Consider the following 20,111-nt stretch of genomic DNA (forward strand, 5'->3'; position numbering starts at 1 on the left):
TGTCAAAGCACAGGATATGTTGCCACCTTATGCAATAATTACAAGGAAAAAACAAGCAAATTAAATTATCACCAATATTTAACACTACAGGGGGATTTATACTCGCGTCGAACGAGTAAAAATACGTCTTTAAGGCATTTAATTCCTACCAACAGAGTATATATCGGTGGGGTGTGTGAGTTTGAATTATTATGATCCGAATATTATAATTGTTACCAGTGATTATTTTCTTGATAAAAATGAGTTACCCCTGATTGAATTCTAAAGAAAATAAATTAAAAAATAAATAAAACAAGCCAGTCTTTTAAACGGCTCTTTGAAAGGAACAGCTCCTCAAGATCCGGTTGCCTTCAAAGAGCCATAAATCCCATCTCTAGTGAAAATACTGAGGAGCTGTGGCAGCTGTGGGAGCCCCCCCACCCCCGTCCTCTTCATCGCCTTCCCCAGTGACGTAATTTCCTGTGTTTGGTTTCAGCTGTGAGTTTTTAACATCCCTCAGAGTCTGTTTTTAAGGTGGGACCCACTTTCAGCTGAGCGAATGTTTCCAGAGTGCTGGATATTACATTGCCACACAGGAAAGGTGGAGTGTGGTTGGAGCTGGGAAGGTAACGTCAGTGACAACACAACTAGGGGACCTCGGTTTCCATGACAACAAGGGTGTAGCACAGCACACCCACTCTGGTGAAGTTCTTGTCTAAGAAGCTAATAATGGGCTTCAAACTTTATGCAAACAGTCCAGAGGGACACTTTCAATATGATAATTCTGTCATTTTCCCATATTTTACTTTTCTACACAGTCATGACCTCAGCCACATCCAGTAACATTTGAGGAGAACTGGAGCATGCACACTGTAGCTGGACATTATCAGCCAACATCAGCTTTAGACTTTACTAATGCTCATGTGGCCAAATGAGGGGGAAAAATATCCCTGCAGCATCTAGTCTCAAACCAGCAGAGCAGAGGGTGTCACAACACACTCTAAATTCTCCCTGTGAGTGGTTGTTTGTCTCTTTGTGTCTCTCTGCCCTGTGATGGACTGGCAACCTGTCCAGGTGTACCTGCCTCTCACCAGCTGATTGCTGAAATAAACTCCAGCTCCCTCACGACCCTGAAGTGGACTAAGCAGTCTAGAAAATGGTTGATTGTTTTAATACTGTTTTTATCTTTCTTTTTCCTTTCTCTTTTGTTTTTAATTTTAAATAATGCTTCTTATTTTCTAGTGTTTCTGTAAAGCACTTTAAATTGTTACCTTTACAATTAAAGGGAAAACTTTTTAAAACTCATAGTGCACAAACGAGCAGAGCAATTTTGTATTTCAATCTGTGGGGTAAAATTATGGAACAGCCTCAATATTGATCTGAAACAATGTCCAAACATACACCTCTTTGAAATAAAGTTTAAAGCTATGATATTTAAGAGGTATAAAGAGGAGAATTTGTATTTATAAGGGCTTTTCTATTTAGTTTTAATCCTCTTTGAGGATTTAACTTAGCTTTTAAGCACAGAAAACTGGCTACACGACTGTATGAGACATGAATAAAGTTATTGTTTATTATAATTTTCTGTTGTCTTTCTATGTTTTTAAGCAGTTTATAAATTATGGTAAACAAAAATACAAAGCAAAAGATCAGCTTATGTGTATGCATGTTAGTGCATATAGGTACATCCCACAGCTGCTCTACTGGACTGAGATCTGGTGACTGTGGAGGTCGTTGGAGTCCAGTGAACTCATTGTCATGTTCTAGAAAGCAGGTGGAGATGATCTGAGCTTTGTGACATGGTGTATTATCCTGCTGGAAGTAGCATCAGAAGATGCTGCACTGTGGTCATAAAGGGATGGACATGGTCAGCAACAATACTCAGGCCATGCTGGTACTAAGGGGATCAAAATAGCCAATAAAATATTACCCATACCATTACACCACCAGCAGGCTGAGCTGCGGATCCAAGGCAGGATGGATCCATGTTTTCATGAGGTTTCCACCAAATTCTGACCATACCATCTGAATATTGAAATGGAGACTCATCAGACCAGCGATGTTTCTTCATCTTCTATTGTCCAGTGTTGGTGAGTGTGTGTGAATTGTAGCCTCAGTTTCCTGTTCTTAGCTGACAGGAGGCACCCGGTGTGGTCTTCTGCTGCTGTAGCCCATCTGCTTCAAGGCTGAACGTGTTGTGTGTTCAGAGATGCTGTTCTGCAGACCTTGGTAGGAACCAGTGTTTATTTTACTTCCTGTTGTCGTTCTTTCATCTCCAACCAGTCTGCCCATTCTCCTCTGACCTCTGACATGAACAACTGGGCATTTTCTCTTCTTCAGACCATTCTCTGGAAACCCTAGAGATGGTTGTGTGTGAAAATCCCAGTAAATACTCAGACCAACAATAATGCAACATTCAAAGTCACCTAAATCTCCTTTCTTCTTCATTCTGAGTCAGTTTGAACTTCAAGTCATCTTCACCATGTCTATGACTAAATATTCAGTTGCTGCCATGTGATTGTCTGATTAGATATAAGAATGAACAAGCCATTAAACAGGTGAACATCACCGGTGAGTGTATATATGTGCTAATAAATCACTCCATGCATGTTTAATGTTAACACACCACTGAAGTAAAATCCAACAGACCACACTAAAGGCCTTCATTCAGAATTTAAAATCTACCCTTTACCTGACGCTTCTAAAAACAGACTTTAAAGTGCTGCAAAATAAACTGCTGTGAAAAGAGAAAACTATATCAGTTTGTTAATACCTGTCCTCAGTCAAACCTGCCTAAATATTTAAAGGCTCTTCGCATGTTTAATATTTGAGAGCACAAACTAGCAGGACTGCGCTGCAGCATCCTGATGACTGATTTCCAAACTTCGTTAATAAGAAAAAATCGCCCTGTCATCCTCAACAGCATCAGCTGTAGCAGAGCTGAGGAGGATGGGAATCTGTTTGTCAGCTCCTCAGTGGCTCAGTGACAACCCCAAGCAGTGACTCCATCAACACACTCTAGTGAATTCCTTAATGCTTCACTAGCGAAGTCATCTCCCTCAGCAGTTGCCTATATTTCACCCAAAAACCTGATGTCTCAGGAGCATTGGCAATACAGAAGCACATGTGTTTTCTTTCCCCGTTTTAACGCCAAATCTACACAGACTGTAAGCAGCTTGATCATCTACACCTGTTGTGTAAGAAGAGAATATTTTTGTCAATGAATAAATAAATAAATAAAAAAACATCCCTTCTCTAATGTACAAAATATATAACCCCAGACAACAACAGCACATAACATGTTACAGTGTCATTTGACAAAAACTATGCCAAAATCCAGAAGTATGTGAAAAACTACATCCACCCTTACTGCTTTTATAGGAGTTAGGAGGGTCATAGCAGGCAAATTTGATTAATGGGTTGAAGTTTTGGTTGTTTGCTAATCTGTAGGATTCGGCTGTATCCTAACACAATGCCAAGGAGGCCTTAGAGAACCAGTTGTTGCTGCCTACCAATATGGCTAAGGTTTCCAGACTACTTTGAGTCCATTGTTCTAGAGAGAAAGATTAGTCACGAGCAGAAAAGATCCAAGACCCCTGCCTATCTTCACAGGAGTGGACATCCCACCAAGTTCAGCCCAAATGGCAATTAACAGAGAAATTACAACAAACCCCCAAAGCTACATCTCAGACTCGACAGTCTTCAGTTAGCATGTTAAATGTAAGAATATAAGATTAAAGTATGATTAGAAAAAGACTGAACAAGTAGGTCTTATTTGGAAGGGTTGCAATAGGAAGAGTCTTCTCTCTAAAACGAACACCACAGCACAGTTTATATCTGCAAAGCTGCATCTGAACAAACCACAACACTGGGAAAATGTTTGTTGAACACATGAGGCCAAAGGGGAGATTTTTAGTCATAATGCACAGCAGCACGTTTGATATAAACCAAACACTGCATGTCCACAGTCAAGCACGGTGGTGGAGAGATGATGATTTGGGCTTGTTTTGCAGTCCGAGTAACTGGACACCTTGCAGTCATCGAGTGAACCATGAAGTCCTCTGCAGTACAAAGTATTCTAGAGTCAAATGTGAGTTCAACTGTCTGACAGCTAAAGCTTGGCCAAAACTGGTTCATGCAACAGGACAATGATCCCAAACAGCAACACACCTACAACAGAATAGCTGGAAAAAACAGAAATAAGCTCCAGTCCAGACCTCAACTTACATGCAGCTTAAGCAATAGTTTTTAACAATACTCCAAGGACTGGAATATTAATTTGCCCGTTTTCTGCTTGTCAAGTGAGTTGACAAACTGGACTCACGGATAAGAATTGTGTGATCTAGACATATCTCTGTCAGGTCTCTGCAATTAAAAATACCATACAGTGGTTTGTGTCATTCCTGCCCTGTTATCTTAAAACTTGGTCACAAAAACAACCAGACGTGTCATCATACAGAGCTGCTACACGACTGCCTGCCTGCTCTCATTTGTGTTAGTCAGGTTGTCAGAAAGTGTCCAGTCTGAATTCACTCCTGTCATCTGTAATGTCATGGGATTTTAAGCCGTTATGCTTTGGGTGTCTGTGATAATTGTTTGTTTAGTTTTTTATGCGGAGTGTATGTCCCACTCTGCATGCTATCTCCCTTAAACTTTGAAGCTCCTGTGGCTTTTGAGATTCTTTGTTGTGGCTGATTATGTCATTGTAATGCGTAACTTAACATCTGGTTAAGGGACAACAATTTTAAAAAAAACCATTAAGCAAACACTGATCTTTACAGAGATGTTGAGTAATATGGACTGTCTCTGAAAGAAAAAAAAAACAAATAAAACAAAAACAAAGCCTGAACCACAGAGAAACAAAGCAGCTGGTCTGCATGAGCTGGCTTAAGAAGAAGAAACGTAGCCAGGCGAGTTTAATGCCAATCATTCTGCGACTGTGCATCTGGAGCGATGCTGTAAAGTTACGGCACTGCAGCCATGTCGCCCATGTGTCACCATCCATTAGGACAGACAAACTTTATTTACCTGGAAAACAGATTTCAGCATCAGCATGAACTGCAGCCTTCATCAGAAGAAACTATGCAAACAAATCTCAAAGTAGAACATGGATAATTAAGTGACAGAAATTATTTTTTCCATGCAGAAGGGCACAAATTTAGACATGACCAAATTCCTTCATACGGCTGTTTTCATCTCTTTTCTTAAATTAACAGTTTTTGTGAGGATGCTGCATGTTGGACCATTCATATTTATGCTCTAATAAAATAAATAGTTTTAATATAAATAATCTATCCATCCATCTATTTTCAATACTTGCTTATTCCAATGCAGGGTCACAGGGGCTGCAGTCTGTCCCAGCAGCTACTTGACGAGAAGCAAGGTACACCCTGGATAGGCTGCCAGTTCACCACAGATATAAATAATCTATTTTAAAATAATCTTAAATAACAAGTTAATAGCTAATCTGAATTTATACTTTAGGACAGGAAAAAAGTTATTTGATTTGTTTATGGTATCAAGCTCATGTCCACATGTTTGCACATAGCTGGATTCTCTATGTTAGCTTCGCTTAGCATGCAGACGTAGCAAACAGCTCTGAAAGGTCCAGATATGCCTGCAAACAAATCCAAAGAAGAATCGTTCACACGATATTTATTTCACTGATATTATTAGTACGTTAAATACATTTTGTGGTGTTGTCCTAAAACCACAAATTATTGTTTGCTTGTTTTCCTTCTTTACAAAAAACATAAAGAAGCTTGATGGCTGTTTCTGTTTGCCATGGTAAGGTTTTGGCTCTTGTTTGAGGACATACTATTTTTTTATGATTGTTATTTATTTTTTCCTCTGTTCACATTTACTATGTGTCTCTTTTTTGGTATCTTTTATATGGATCTTTTGTAGTTTTGCTTTCCCCTCCGTGACTGAATGTGCTGCTTTCACTAGCTTCACCTCTGTGTTGTTGCCTAATCATTTTTGTTTAATTAAAGTTTCCATATTTAACACACCTCATTACTTCCAATTTATCCCACACTTCGGCCCTCTAAAAAACTAAACACACAACATAACACTTCCATGTTAGTGTTCATTTCAATCTCGCAGCAATACATATAATGTTTTAAAAAAAATAATTAATCTTGTTTCCAAGCAGCCTGTCTTTCAGTCTTTTAAAGAGTTCTTTAGCCATGTATTCTCAAGACTTTCTGAAAGTCTTTCAAAGTTTTTCTTTGGAGTTTTGTTGCTTTTTCTTCCATTTTCAGAGGAAGGTGTGTTTTTTTTTTTTTTTTTTTGCTTGTTAAGCTAGTAAACATTGATCTATGAATCATCCAAACATAAAAAAGGACCCAAACTCAATCTATGAACCAGTGTTGTGTCAATAAGCAACATACAGCTTAGTAAAAAAAACTATTTAAATGGGATCCTTAGACTTTTTGTGACTAGCAGGCCATTAAGACAAATTATTTGTTCCCATTTTGTTAGTTGCATCAACAGGAAAACCTAAACACAGAAACTGGAATAAAAATCAGTGGCAACAGGTCTGATGGAGGAATGAATCCTCCCCAGAACCCAGACCTCAGTATTAATGAAGTAGTGCAGGATCATCAGAACTAAATGCAGCCAGCATCCAAAGAAGAGGTTTGGAAAGTCCTTCAAGAATCCTGGAGAACTATTCCTGAAAACTACTTACAGAAATGACAAAAAGCTTCTCTAAGAGGGTTCAGATTGTTTTGGACCAGATAATGACATTCAGGCTTGTTAGATTTCTACAAAATGTCTTGTTGCCTGTTGTTGTTCTCATTAAATTTAATAGGAAAGTGTGTCCAAACTTTTGACTGGTAGTGTATATTTATTGTATTTAAGGATTGTGCTCTTAACCACATTTTTTATAGTTATTTTTGTGTATGAGTTGAACATTATACAGCCTGACACTTTTTCTTAAGAGTTATTCAAAAGTGTATTTTTACGCAGAACCAGCTCTGTATCTATGATCTCCAAAAATGCTAAATTATTACTCTGAGTCTGCTCTGTTTCCTGAACTGCAAGCTTTAAGCATCTCTCAGAAACTCATATAACTGGAGGGAGAATGGGTCAGCTTCCGGCTGTTTGCTGGAATTCTTCATTAAGAGACTTTCACATTGACGAATGATGATAGCAGAGCCTCCACACACACTAACACACTAATGTTTACAGTCACACACATGCTAATAAACTGGTCGACCACAACGCTCCTAATGATGCTCATCACAAAATCTCTCCCACCTACTGCACATCAACACCTCAGAGGAGCCTGCAGAGATGCAACACTTCCTATAAACACAATGTCACCCACGTCAGGTCCTCTTATCCTGCCCCGCCTTTACCCTTTTAACTCATGACAGCCGGGCTAATGTCTTCAGCCATTTCATTTTCATTGTCATACTTTCTCTGCACTCAGTCTGTAAAGCGACCTGAATTTCCAATTATGTTCACAATGAAGATCAATCCATTATTTAATTCAGAAGTTGTTGCAGGAATTAGCACACACATACACAGCCTCATATTTGACAAATGGGCTCATTATTCCAGCTAAATCGTCTGGCAGCTGAAAAGAAAAAAATAACACATCAGCATAATATCTGTTAACCTCTATGGAGCCATTTACATTAATTAAACATATATGCACAAAAGCAGGAATCTTTATTTGTACCAAACAAGAAAACGCACTTATGGCAGCTACATCTCTCTAGTTAAAGTATTTGCAGCATGTGCACAGAGTTTATTTTTAGAGGGTTGATGTCAATATAATGACAATGAGAATAAACACTGAAATAAAACAAAATGTCAGCTTCATTATTTGGTGTAAACAGATGCAGTTGCCTTTCAAACTATGCATATATCAATTATTATATAACATTCTGGTTAAACAGGCTACAGTGGCAGTTTCTGGTTTTAACCTGACGTCTATGGCAAACACTCCTCCGTCGGTTATATCAAGTCTTTTTGTTTTTCAAATGTCCACCTTGAACATGGAATGAATCACAAAGGAAAAGAAAACAACAGAGGTTATTACAGAACATAAACACATTAAAAAGACAAGTGAGCGTTACACGTTTCACACTTCTTTAACCATTTTTGTTTCCACAGCAGCTACAATGAGCAGCTTACGTTTGTGCCTGCTTGCTAATTAGCTTAGCATATTCTGACATTTGTTAATTATAAAAAAAAAAAGACCGACCAATTACCGGTAATTGTTCCACCTCTATTCAGGTTATTAAGCAACCCCTCCACCAACCGCCTCCTCTTCTAACAAACATTTTTGACCAAGTCAGCTGTGTAGTGTAAGATATAATATACATACTGACATGTGTTGGGTAAATATCATCATATAGGGACAGACAGCAAGAAGTTGAACAAGAATAGTATCAAGTAGAAAGAAGTACTGACACACTTAACGTTAACATAACAAGACTCATGTTTAGGGAGCTGAGTTAGGAAAAAATAGTAAATATATCATTTTAACGCCTGGACTGAAGTAACTAATAAAAGTTCTGAGTTCAGGTTGTAGGACTGCAGATTTTTATTCAACTTATTTAACTTTTTGTTTTGGCAAGACATCAGCAATCCATGTTAACTCATCTTAAAAAGTACAAAAACGTAGGGAAATTAGTATTTGGTTGATTATTTCTTTGTTGTAACAATGTCTCTTGGCAATAAATCCCATACAGATGGAAAGCGTGTTTACTGTCACAGTCTGTCCTGCCACTCCTCCAGCACTCCCCTGATCCTCCACACCTGTCCCTGATCCCAGCTCTCCAATCAACCCAACCTGTCACACCTGTCTCCCATTGACTCACTAGTCCTTATATACACCAGCACCACAGTCACTCCCTGTTGGACCTTAAACCTGCATGCTACATGGACTCACCCCTTCTCCGTTCCTGGTTCCTGTCCCTCCTTCAGTCCTGTCCAAGTAAGACCTTCACCTTGTGTTCCGTCTTAATAATAAAGATAGTTAACCTGCCCTTGTCTCTGTGGAGTCCTTATGTAACATTTATATCCTTTTAAAATAGATAGACCTTTGTAAGGAAAATGCATTTGTGGGATGAGCAGCAGAGTTGAGTATGTGTGTTACACCCCATAAAAAACTTGCCAAATAATCTCTGCAACTGACTCTTGTTTAATATAATTTATTAGATTATTAAAATCTGAATAAAAATTCATTCATTTAACAAACAGGAGCCTCAGTAGTAATAATAATAATAATAATAATAATAATAATAATAATAATAATAATAATAATAATAATAATAATAATAATAATAATAATAATAATAATAATAATAATAATAATAATAATAATAATAATAATAATAATAATAATAATAATCTCAATTTCAAAATTCAGATCTGCATTTGACCCATCTTTATTAGATTTACTACAGTTAGACAGCCCTAGTGGCTAGGCTACCGGTTATGTATGTGCAAGAACCACAGCAGCCTGACTGTCTGAAACTAAATACTTAATTGTATAATATGAGTTCAATACACTATTATTTTGTTGGACTGCACCAGTATTAGTTTAAGTGTATAACATATTAAAAATTATTTTACCACAGACCTCCTTCCTGAGGTCCAATGTTTGGTAAAATATGCAATGTGTGTGTTTTTTTTTTTTTTTTTTTTTTTTTTTTTTTTTATTACCATTACGGTCATTTAGCAGATGCTTTTCTCCAAAACAACTTACATCTGAGAGTAGGCAGTAGCATTAGGGGTCTTGCCCAAGGACCCAACTGGAAGGTGTTACTAATAATTGTAATATGTCCCCTGTGGGATTCGAATTTGGGTCTGGGCGACGAACGCCCTGCCAACTGAGCTATCCAGCTGCGGTTGTGACATTCTTTACAACAAAAAGGCAATGAGACTGGTGTGAGATGGGATTGAAAAGAAAATCGCTACAGACTGTAAAAAGCAGCACCTTGACGTCCCCTGCTGAAAACATTGATTTGTCCACTTCACAGTGATTTGGATTCATGCTTAAGATCTGAAATGTTCTGTCTGTTAAAGGACAATAGAAACAGCCTGTGCACTTGTCAGTATCAAACCTCTCGGCTTTTTTTCTCTCAGACAGCTCAAACTGTGTTACAGGCAGGAGCAGAGGCCTGTGTCAGGGGCACGGCAAGGCACCGCATCCCGGCTTCTTTTTACCCGCTGTCCAATAAAACCCAACAAGCACAGCTGGTTATACAAGTTCCTCCTGCAGTTTCATCGAAGGGAGGCGGAGCGTAAAAACCAGGCGTGCAGTCACAGAAAAACCACAAGAATCATTGATTTCTGTTTCATCCATCATTCAGAGAGTCTTCATTTGTTCCTGCTGCCTAGAATGTGACACAGAAAACAATACTGCATGAAATGCATAACCAAAATAATGACGCCATTAAGGACATGCAGTTTTTATGCCATGAAAAAACAAGCAATTTACTGCATTCTCTTCAATCACCAATGCTGACAGTAGATAATGGTGTGTGAGAAAATACAATGTGCTGAGGTCCTATCACCTGAAGCCTGAATATTACACAGCAACAAAAATAAACTATTTCCCTCTATGTTGTTGGAAATTAAAAATCCATTTCCAAACATCTCTTTAATGGAATTTTTTCTGTTCTCGGTCTTATCTCACAGTGACATCCGTCAGTCTCCTTCCCAGAGCCTGGACAAACTGTATCAACCTGTTTTCTCATTGCTAGAGGGAAGCATGCTTTTCTTATTAAGAGGCTTTTTTTTGTCCACAAACCCACAAGCCAAAGACCCAGTCTTATTCGTTTATCAGCAACACAACAAAAAAAAGCGAATGAAAAGATGAGTTAAAAATACCCCTGCAGAAGAAGTGACAGAGCCAAAAGAGGATTAAGCCTGTCCCCTTCCTGCCGTAACCTCGCTGTGCTCACACACAGTTACACATTTTCATTCAGTTGCACAGTTTACGCAGCATTACGCGGGATTAATGGTGCAGGCAGACTGTTTTGGAGATGAATTTTACTCTGTCTGAACCTCTCTTGACCTATATCCTTAACTGGAGCGATGCAGCAATGTCACCCTGAAGGAAGCCACCTCATTAGACTGAGGATGTCCACGTTTTTCTGCATAAGACAGATTTTAGAAGCAGGTCGGACCGTAATGACAAAGAAATGCAACAAAATAGAGAAATAATATATAGACTCTGAAACTTAAAAAGACAAACTTTACATTAGCACTGTGTTGACACTGTCACTGTGGCCAGAAAAATCTGGGTGTACCCAAATCAGAAACCGTGGATAACAAAAGAGGTCAAAGTGCTGCAATAAGAGAGGAATAGTGCCTTCAGGTCTGGGAACAAGGCCCGTTATAAGGCTGCCAGAGTCATTCTAGGACTAGGGAGGCTAAGTCATCGTATAAGAGGAAGACTGAGGACAATTTCAGCAGCAACAATATGCAGCAGGTGTGGCAAGGGGTCCAAAACATCACCAGTTATAAGTCTGGCCCCTCAACTGCTGTTTGGGGAACGCCGCACTGGTGAGAAGTTAAACTGCTTCTTCATGTATTTGAGCCTGGGACACCAAGAGGAGTACAACCACGCTTACCAGCTACTGGAAACTACACTAACAGTGCAGGTACAGGAGGTAACATGCACTCTGCAGGCAGTCAACCCCTGAAGTCCTCTACAATCATTCCTCTACCAAAGAACACCAACAGCCTCAGTGAATACTGGCCAGTAGCACTCATACCCATTATTATGAGATATTTTGAGAAACTGGTAAGGAGTCACATCACCACAAGTCTGCTACCCACATTCGACCCCCACCAGTTTGCATACAGGAGGAACAGGTCTGCAGAGGATGCCACTGTTGCTGCTCTCTTTCAACACCATCATACCAAGCAGATAAATAAACCACTAAACTTTGGGTTTTTACAATACATCTGCACCTGGATTTACAACTTCCTTACAGAGAGCTCCCAGAGGGTGAGAGTAGGACCACATCTCTCCTCAGCCCTTAGCATCAGTATGGGCTCCCCACAGGGCTGTGTGCGGAGCCCTCTTCTGCACAACCTCTATACCCATGACTGCACCTCCATCCACGCGAACAACACAGTCATTAAGTTTGCGGATGACACCACTGTTGCAGGACTCATTTCAGGAGGAGATGAGACGGTGTACAGGGGGGAGGTAGACAGGCTGTCAACATGGTACCCCACCAACAACCTCATCCTCAACACCTCCAAGACAAAGGAGCTGATTGTTGATTTCAGGAGGAAGAAACCAGACATTCAGCCCATTTTCATAAATGGGGTCAAGGTGGAGAGGGTCTCTGATTTCAGGTTCCTGGGCAAGCACATTGAGGAGGACTTGTACGGGAAAATTAACACCATAGCACTGCTGAAAAAAGCCCAACAGCGACTGTATTTGCTCAGGATCCGATCCCCGTTAGTGTCCTTCTTCTGCTGCACCACAGAGGCAGTGCCGAGCCACGGCATTTCACTGTGGTTTGCCAGCAGCACGGCAGCAGAGAGGAAGGCACTGCAGAGGGTCAATAACACCGTCCAAAAACTCATCATTCTTTGCTTCCATCTCTCGAGGACATTTTCAACACACGCTGCTTCAGGAGAGCCCACGGTGTCCTCAGAGACCCCTCCCACCATCTTTTTGAATTGTTGCCTTCAGGGAGGCGTTTTAGGGTCATAAAAGCAAAAATAAACAGACTGAAAAACAGCTTTTATCTCAGAGCTGTCACATTCCTGAATTCTGCATCCATGAAGTACTGAGTCATTTCTGTTATTTCTGTTATCTTTATTTATTTTTTATCTTAACATGACAGCTGCTACCTCAATTTCATTCTGAATGGATTCTGATTCTAATTTCATCCCAGAGCCAGACAACACATGAAATTTGAGGGTTTGAGTCCACTTGTAACGTCAGATCAATAGAAATGAATAAAAACCTGTATCTGATGATGAAGTCTCTATATTCTGCTAGTAATGGTCTCTTACATAGATGGCCTGTTTTTAGATATGAACATGAAATTATCACAATCTCTAACATCATTTTATAAAAAGGAATAATCTTCTTCTCCATTATCTTGTGCACCATGGTGACAAGTCCCACCTAAATCATGTAATCCCCCAAATATCTATAACTAATAGAACAGAAGACACTAAATAATAAAGCATAACAGTGTCTATGAAAGTATGTCCACTCCCCAACTCAAACCCCAGTCTCATGGGCAAAAGTTCTGTGTTTTAGTGCACTGCTTCATCATTAAAACACCACATGAGGAAATATCTTGTAGAATTACTGTCAAGATTCATCTGAGCCTTTCTGGTGGGATGTTGTGGTTTTTCTTTTTAGCAAAATGTGTGGATTAAACTGTAAGAAGCCAATGAATGCTAATTGAAATCACTTGGCAGAAGCACTCCAAGCCTCCTTACTTGGCTGGTCAATAATAAAATACTTGGAAAAAAAAATTAATACTAATATTTTTTAACCAAATTCTAGGTTTCTTTCCATATTTCCAAACAACCAGATCTAAACAGAAGTTCAGGGCCCATCTCTTGCATGCAAACAGGCTACAAGTACAATTTATAATGTGAGACATAGCAAACAAAACAAGGCTTAAATAGAAACCCTTGCAAATTAAACATAAAGTCACAAAGACGTTGCATGCTGAAATATGCCTTGATGATTTATACCAGAACAGAGATCTGTTATCTCCAGCATGCTGGAGTAAAAACATGAGGCAGCAACTCCATTTTTGTCTAAGCCCAAAATAACATCGCATAGCACCTTTAAAGCTCAGTAAGTAACATGTTATATCTGCCAAAGGCTGCCAAGGTCATGAAGAAAATATCAACAATTACCTGTGTGACCAGCCGTTAGGCACCGTGTTGGAGCTTCTGCCCTCTAAATATGACTAATTGCCCTGCTGTTCTGCTTCTTGTGATACAGGTTAAAACTCATTACTGGGCTGTTTCACCTCACTGGGCTCTGGTGTTCAAGCTCTCAGGAAGATGAGGGGAAACAAACATTCACCTAGCTGACACATTTTTAAGTATACTTACAAACAAATTGTTTGGTCAGTTTGTGTGTTAAAGTGCATTAGATCCTTTTTGCCTGAATTACCCAATAAGGAACGAATCTAGTCATATTTTTGCAGTACGAAAATGTCCTTCAAGGATTCCAGGTATTGTACATCTGCTAACGCTGTTTAGGCATTAGCTACAGTAAAACCTTTTTCATTTATTTGTATCAGCACCTCTGCCTGCAGCCAGCTGTGACTTTGTAAAACACAAGATGGGGTTCAGTACAAAGATTGCAGACCTGCTGATCACAATTGGTTTTTGTTTTATACTAGGTGTTTTAGACTGGTTTCACATCTGGTTGAGGAGAGGATTTCTGGTTTTATACTACTTTAAAATTTAAACAAACAAAGTTTTTAGAAAAAGCAGTATTTAGAAAAAACGATCACAGCACCCTGGTAGATTCAGTGTGTGTCATATTTGTCTTCATATAATCAGACTGTCTCCATGATCAGATTTGTGGTTTAGGACCAGCTCAGCTTCTGACTCTGTTAAGGTTGGTTTTTGACTTGTCTGGTCAGTCCCGGCGCCAGGACACACTAACTGGTCGGCCAATTTACCCTGTTTTTCACGTGAAGTAAGAATTTATAAGAGGACAAATTGGAACTGTGGTACAACACTCAGTTACTAACCTGCACAGGTTTACACAAGTTTATTTAGAGAAAGGCTTCATTAAAGCTTCATTAAAGCTAGTTAATATGACTTTGCTCCAAATATCGCGATAACTGAAAGAACGCAGTGTTCTTTCGGTTATCTCACAATTTGGTGATTACATACACTCATAGATTAAATATACAAACACACACAACTTCAATATGTCAAGAGAGAAGTTTCCTCTATGCTGAAAAAGCACATATAGGAACTGATTTAAATTATGATTTAGTACCACTATAACAACAACTGTTAAACCATTATAAATGAAAATGATATTTAAGAGTATATTAATTAAAATCAAAAGGCTGGATGGAAGGGGTAAACTTGTGGATGCACAGTGGGGCCCGCCTATAGCACCGAGTCTGTGTCTGGTTACTTTTACTCTACACTTGGTTCGGGCTTGATCTTGAAGTAAAGTTGGATGTGCCTTAGACGTGGATTGGACCAGGTTTGGCCTGGTTTTAAATTTATTTTGGGCTGGGTTTAGACTTGTTTGGTCTAGGTTTGTGGCTTAGTTTAAGAATAACTTTGGTAATGGTATTAAAATGCTTCTGAATGTGTTTTAGGTATGCCTGAACCAGATTTTGAGCTAGGTTTGGTTTTGCTTTTGGACTTTATTTAGAGAAACTTGGACCAAGGGCCTTACCACCAGAGCTGACACTGGTGGGTAACATAGTGTGAAGTCAGTGTGGCGCCGGTGAAAATGTAGGCAGTGACTGTTACAGGACCTCACATAATACGAACGAGTTAATGTTCAAGTTCACAGAAAAATGATCATATTCAGTGAACGTATTTTATTTCAATGTGTTTTGCAAACACTGGTTCATTATGACTCTGCCTGCATGTTTGGACTCCAGCTGATCAGACTCCTCACTGGATGGAATTAAATCTAAAATCCTCAAAACTTCAGCAACACATTCTTCTCAGTGTTCCAGAGTTTCAAGCTGCAGCCGCCTGAAGCAGGATCCCTTCAACATGCAGTGACAGGCTTCAGATCAACCTGTGTCCTTGTTAGACAAGTGTCATTTGCAAACATTAAAAATATTCTATTTCAAAGCTGTGCAACATTCTCAAACAGGTAAATTGTACATTATCTAAATTGCCAAGGGCACAGTGTTGACATATGGTATTGACTTTCAGTTATAAGCTAAGGGCAGGGGATGATAAATAGAAACAGAAACAAAGACTTCACACCACCTATACAGCGCTAAGCAAAGAATTCAAGAGTAAAAGAAACTATGACACTGAAAACCTACTGACAAAAAAGACATTTACGTCAACAAAACAGGGGCACTGGGATCAAGTAACACTTTGCTATATTATAAATGGGGCTTGTTTTCAAACTAGGAGAACAAAAATGGGTCATCCACTTTCTGATAAGTCAGCAAGCCTCAGGTCCCAACTGACAGATTAACAAACTCTAGCTTTATCTATAGCATCAAGCCTCACAGGACAAACAGACACACTAGCAACAAATAAACCACATAAATCTCAGCACATTAATCTAAAGTATTTTTTACATTTTCATACTATCTGATGCAGCCTGTAGTCAGGATTTAGTGGGATTAAACACTTTCACATTCATCAGCTGTGACAGATCACTGTGTTTCAGTCCTACAGTATGTGAGCCACTAAATAAAACCTGGATTAAAATTTAACTTCCAGGATTAAAAGAATAGTGTGTTTGCAGCTTGGTAAGAATCTGCAAGTCATTTTGACTTACAATCTGAACCATTGTGTCAAATTCTATTTAACAGCAGCAGTCACACAAATCTAATAATGTTATTTTTGTGTGTTCAAGGAGAGAAAAGACAACTAAACGTATATTTACTGTACTAGTGTGTATCAAAGACCATAAATGTACTTAAGTACACAAACAAATACTGACACCTAAATGAAAATTAAAAGGCAATAAAAAACATAAAAGATACACAAGACTCAATATCTACAACTACGTCCAACACAAAACTACTGCGCCTACTATCATATTGGATGTGTTTTAAATATCAATATTTCATTTCTAACGTCAAGATTTTCACACTAGCACGACAAGAAACATTAGTTATAAAGGTGCATTACAATAAACTCAAGCAAGTCTTTTAAAAGCTATTCATGCCAAAGCTCCTGTTGTGCACTTTTGCAAGATGTAGCCTTAGGTTGGACATGACATTTTTCTTTCATCTGCATAAGTGAGACTTCCCTCAGCAACAGGAGGCCTTAAGAGATAGACAGATTACAAATCAATAAACGTGCAGTACTAATATGAACCCTTGTTTTTGTGAAGATTGTGTCTGACTCCTATTCATGTTTTTGTCAAAATGTCCCTGGATCTCTAAATAAATAAAAAGCAGCATTTGGACTTTGTTTTGACTGATCTGAGCTGGATTAAATCTAGTTCAATTTGGTTTAGACTGGCTTTGACGTTGATCTGGTTTTGGATTTGTCTTGGACTTAGTTTGTAATTGGCTTAGGTGTCTCTAGGTTACCAAGATGGGAAGTCCTCATCATTATGATACAGTAAGATGGATAACATGCTCAGTGGTCCTGTTTAACGCTCATCATTACACCTTATTGTTGGGAATCCCATGCTTTATTTTCCTATTCTGCATAAACACATCAGCTCTGGACTTCAGAGCATCTACAATAGGACATTTTCTACCACCTTGTTCATTCACAGTCCAATAAACAAAAGCAACTACTGTCTTTCAATTTTGGTTGTAAAATGTTATGGGGACAAATAGTAAATGCAAATTATAAACCAATAAACAGAGTTCCAAATCCAATCCAAGAACTTCCTGTGCTTCTACCAAGCTCTAACCTCTAAACAAGGTTGTCAGTTCTCTCACAAATGTCTTGAGGTAGAAATGCAGTTTATGAATCATCTACACATCCCTTATCACCTCAAACCATCTTTCATTCACTGATCACCTGCCAGTTCTGCCACGCGATTTCAGTTTTTTTCCCACAACCTCCAGCAGTAGAAGCTGCGAGGAGGCCGCCCTCTGCCTGCCTTTATGTCATTAGTCAGTGGGCAGCGGCAGCCCAGCTTCTTGGGTACCATGTCGGCTTCCTCCTCATCTGTGTGCGGGTACGCTCCTCCCTGCTGGGCTCAATCAATCACACAGCTGTATGTGTGACCCGCACTGACAGTTAATGCTTTGTGTAAATCAAACCAGCTGAGCATCAGACGGTCGTCGAGCCCATGACTGTGACCACAATCAGGCGATAAATTCTTGGTTTGGCTGGATGACTCGCTGCCAATTAAAGCGGGACGCATGCAGCTCAGTATCGTCAATTCACACCAAGTATTACTGTTTCAGCTCTTACCTGCCCACTGTTTGGTTGGCAAGCTGTCTCATTCGGTTGAACTGCTTCTTCATCTTGTGTTTTTCTGCGTTACCACCGAGCGGTAAAGCCACTCCACATATCTCATTGATAGAATAAAGTCAGGTCTCCGCACTGATGTGTAGCAGACGAGGACGTTAAGTCGTTAAATATCCAGTTTGCACATCGCGGCAGAGAAACACGAACACACGGGAGGCAGGCGGCGAGCTAATTCCAGCTCATTTTGCTGATGAGGACTCTGTCTCTGTCATCCGCTCCGCTCCGCAGCTCCGGAGATGCTGGACCGATTTCTCTCCCCAGCGCTAACAGCTCGACGCTCCCCTCTAGTGCATCATGGGAAATGTAGTTTAACCCTGAGCCGAAACAAACAAAATACACATAAATGAATAAATGTTGAAATGAAAATATAAGGTCAAATATTATAATAATAAATAAATGTAAAAAGACAGTATAAACATATAAGAACAATTAGTTTTTTATTTATACTGACTTTTATATTTTGATATATGTATATTTTAAAATTTACACTTAAAGTTATTATTGCATTACACTGTTTTTTTCTATTTATTTTTCCACTTTCTTTCTCTGTTCTTTATGAACTTAAATGAATAAGTACGGAAGTATTAAACAAAATGGGTAAAAGAATAAATAAATATGAAAATACAGACCATAACAGATGTAAGATCAATGACCTTTTCATGCATTTAGATATTCTTTATCTATTAATATATTCCTTTTTAAAATAACTTTATTAATGCATGTAATGTACTCTGTTTTTTTCTATTTGTGTGTTCACCTTCACTGTTATTTCAATTTGATCTGTTTTTCATTTAGATTATACTGTGAGTTAGTCAGATGAAAATGGATCTTGTCTCCTCTTTTTCTTTTTTGAAGAAATTACTTTGTTCATTGCCTATTTCACCTTGACTGTGACCAATGAAATATTTATTCATTACATTTGCAAGGCCTGAAGAACATATGTATTCTGACTTCTTAAAACCTTTCAATGGAAAAGAAAAACAAAATGGAAAGAAATTAAGAAAAGCAAGCGTCAGTATTATCAGTTATTATGTCTTTAACCTGTCAGGTGCTCAGTGTAAGTTATAAAACATTTTAGATACATATTTACAAAAATAAATGGCAAACAGTGATTCATATGAAAATTTATATATATTTCTTTTTACGTATTTCACTGTAAAATTTCTCATTACATTTCCACTTATATATATTTGTTTGAACCTTTTCTCTATTTATGCTTTTTTATATTTAGCTTGTGTTTTGTTCTGTTTCAGGTTTCTTTTTTTTTTTTTTGCCACCTTTATCATTCCGTACAGACAAATATGGCGATTTCAACCTTCAACCATCTATATGACAAATAATTTGAGCAATAAGTTAAACCAGACCTGGTTCGTAAACATGTTCCTCACAGGTAAGACATTGTAGAATAAAACACTTTCAGTTGAAAATTACCACGTTATAGCTTCTTAAATTTGTCTGATTTGGTGATACTGCATAGTTAACTCACTTTTTTTTTTTTTTTTTTTTTTTTTTTTTTGCTGGTCACCCTAATGTCTAGTATTGTTTATCTCTTTTCTGAAAGTGAAAACTAATTGTGCTCTTTGCCTATTTTATTTTTTCTCCAAGATACCTGTTGTCCATTTCAGGTTGATTTGCTCTAATTTTGGTCAAAGTTTGATTGTGTGCAGTGTATGATTGTTAGTCTCAGGTGGGTTTAGCCTTGTGATGGACCTGCCCATGGTGTTCTGCCTCTTGCCCGATGGGACATGATCTGGGCCCCTGCAAAGAATTTGCACCATGCATAAGTGGTCCTACAGAAACACAACAAAAAGGAATACTGCATGCAGCTTTTTCTGTGTTATGATTTATTAACATAAAAGGGTAAAACAAAGGTGGTGGAACTATTTACAATGAATTGTCTCAATTAATAAATACACATGCTGGTCTGGAGTTTGACAAGAATGAAACTAATTGTATTTCTGAAGTAATTGTTTTTAAATAATTTTTGCCTAATCCAAATTTGT

The 20,111-nt window shown here is 38.5% G+C and overlaps 1 protein-coding gene and 1 long non-coding RNA gene across 6 annotated transcripts in view; both read right to left on the bottom strand.

Moving 5' to 3' along the window:
* LOC121632606 (rho GTPase-activating protein 44-like) overlaps positions 1 to 18,363 on the bottom strand; it is a 106,383-nt gene extending 88,020 nt beyond the window's left edge. For all 5 annotated transcript variants that reach the window (XM_041974244.1, XM_041974241.1, XM_041974243.1 and 2 more), the window contains exon 1: positions 18,052 to 18,363. In XM_041974244.1, the coding sequence (XP_041830178.1) occupies positions 18,052 to 18,104 (53 nt within the window). In that variant the 5' untranslated portion in view covers positions 18,105 to 18,363. The remainder of the gene's footprint in view (positions 1 to 18,051) is intronic.
* On the bottom strand, positions 302 to 12,711 carry LOC121632609. Its single transcript, XR_006008933.1, has 4 exons — positions 12,698 to 12,711; positions 9,039 to 9,128; positions 5,039 to 5,044; positions 302 to 312 (listed from the first exon to the last, which is right to left on the bottom strand). It is a non-coding gene; the product is annotated as an uncharacterized LOC121632609 (long non-coding RNA).
* Positions 18,364 to 20,111: the final 1,748 nt, after the last annotated feature.

This window comes from Melanotaenia boesemani, chromosome 21 (assembly GCF_017639745.1).
Source record: "Melanotaenia boesemani isolate fMelBoe1 chromosome 21, fMelBoe1.pri, whole genome shotgun sequence".
Taxonomy (NCBI): Eukaryota; Metazoa; Chordata; class Actinopteri; order Atheriniformes; family Melanotaeniidae; genus Melanotaenia; species Melanotaenia boesemani.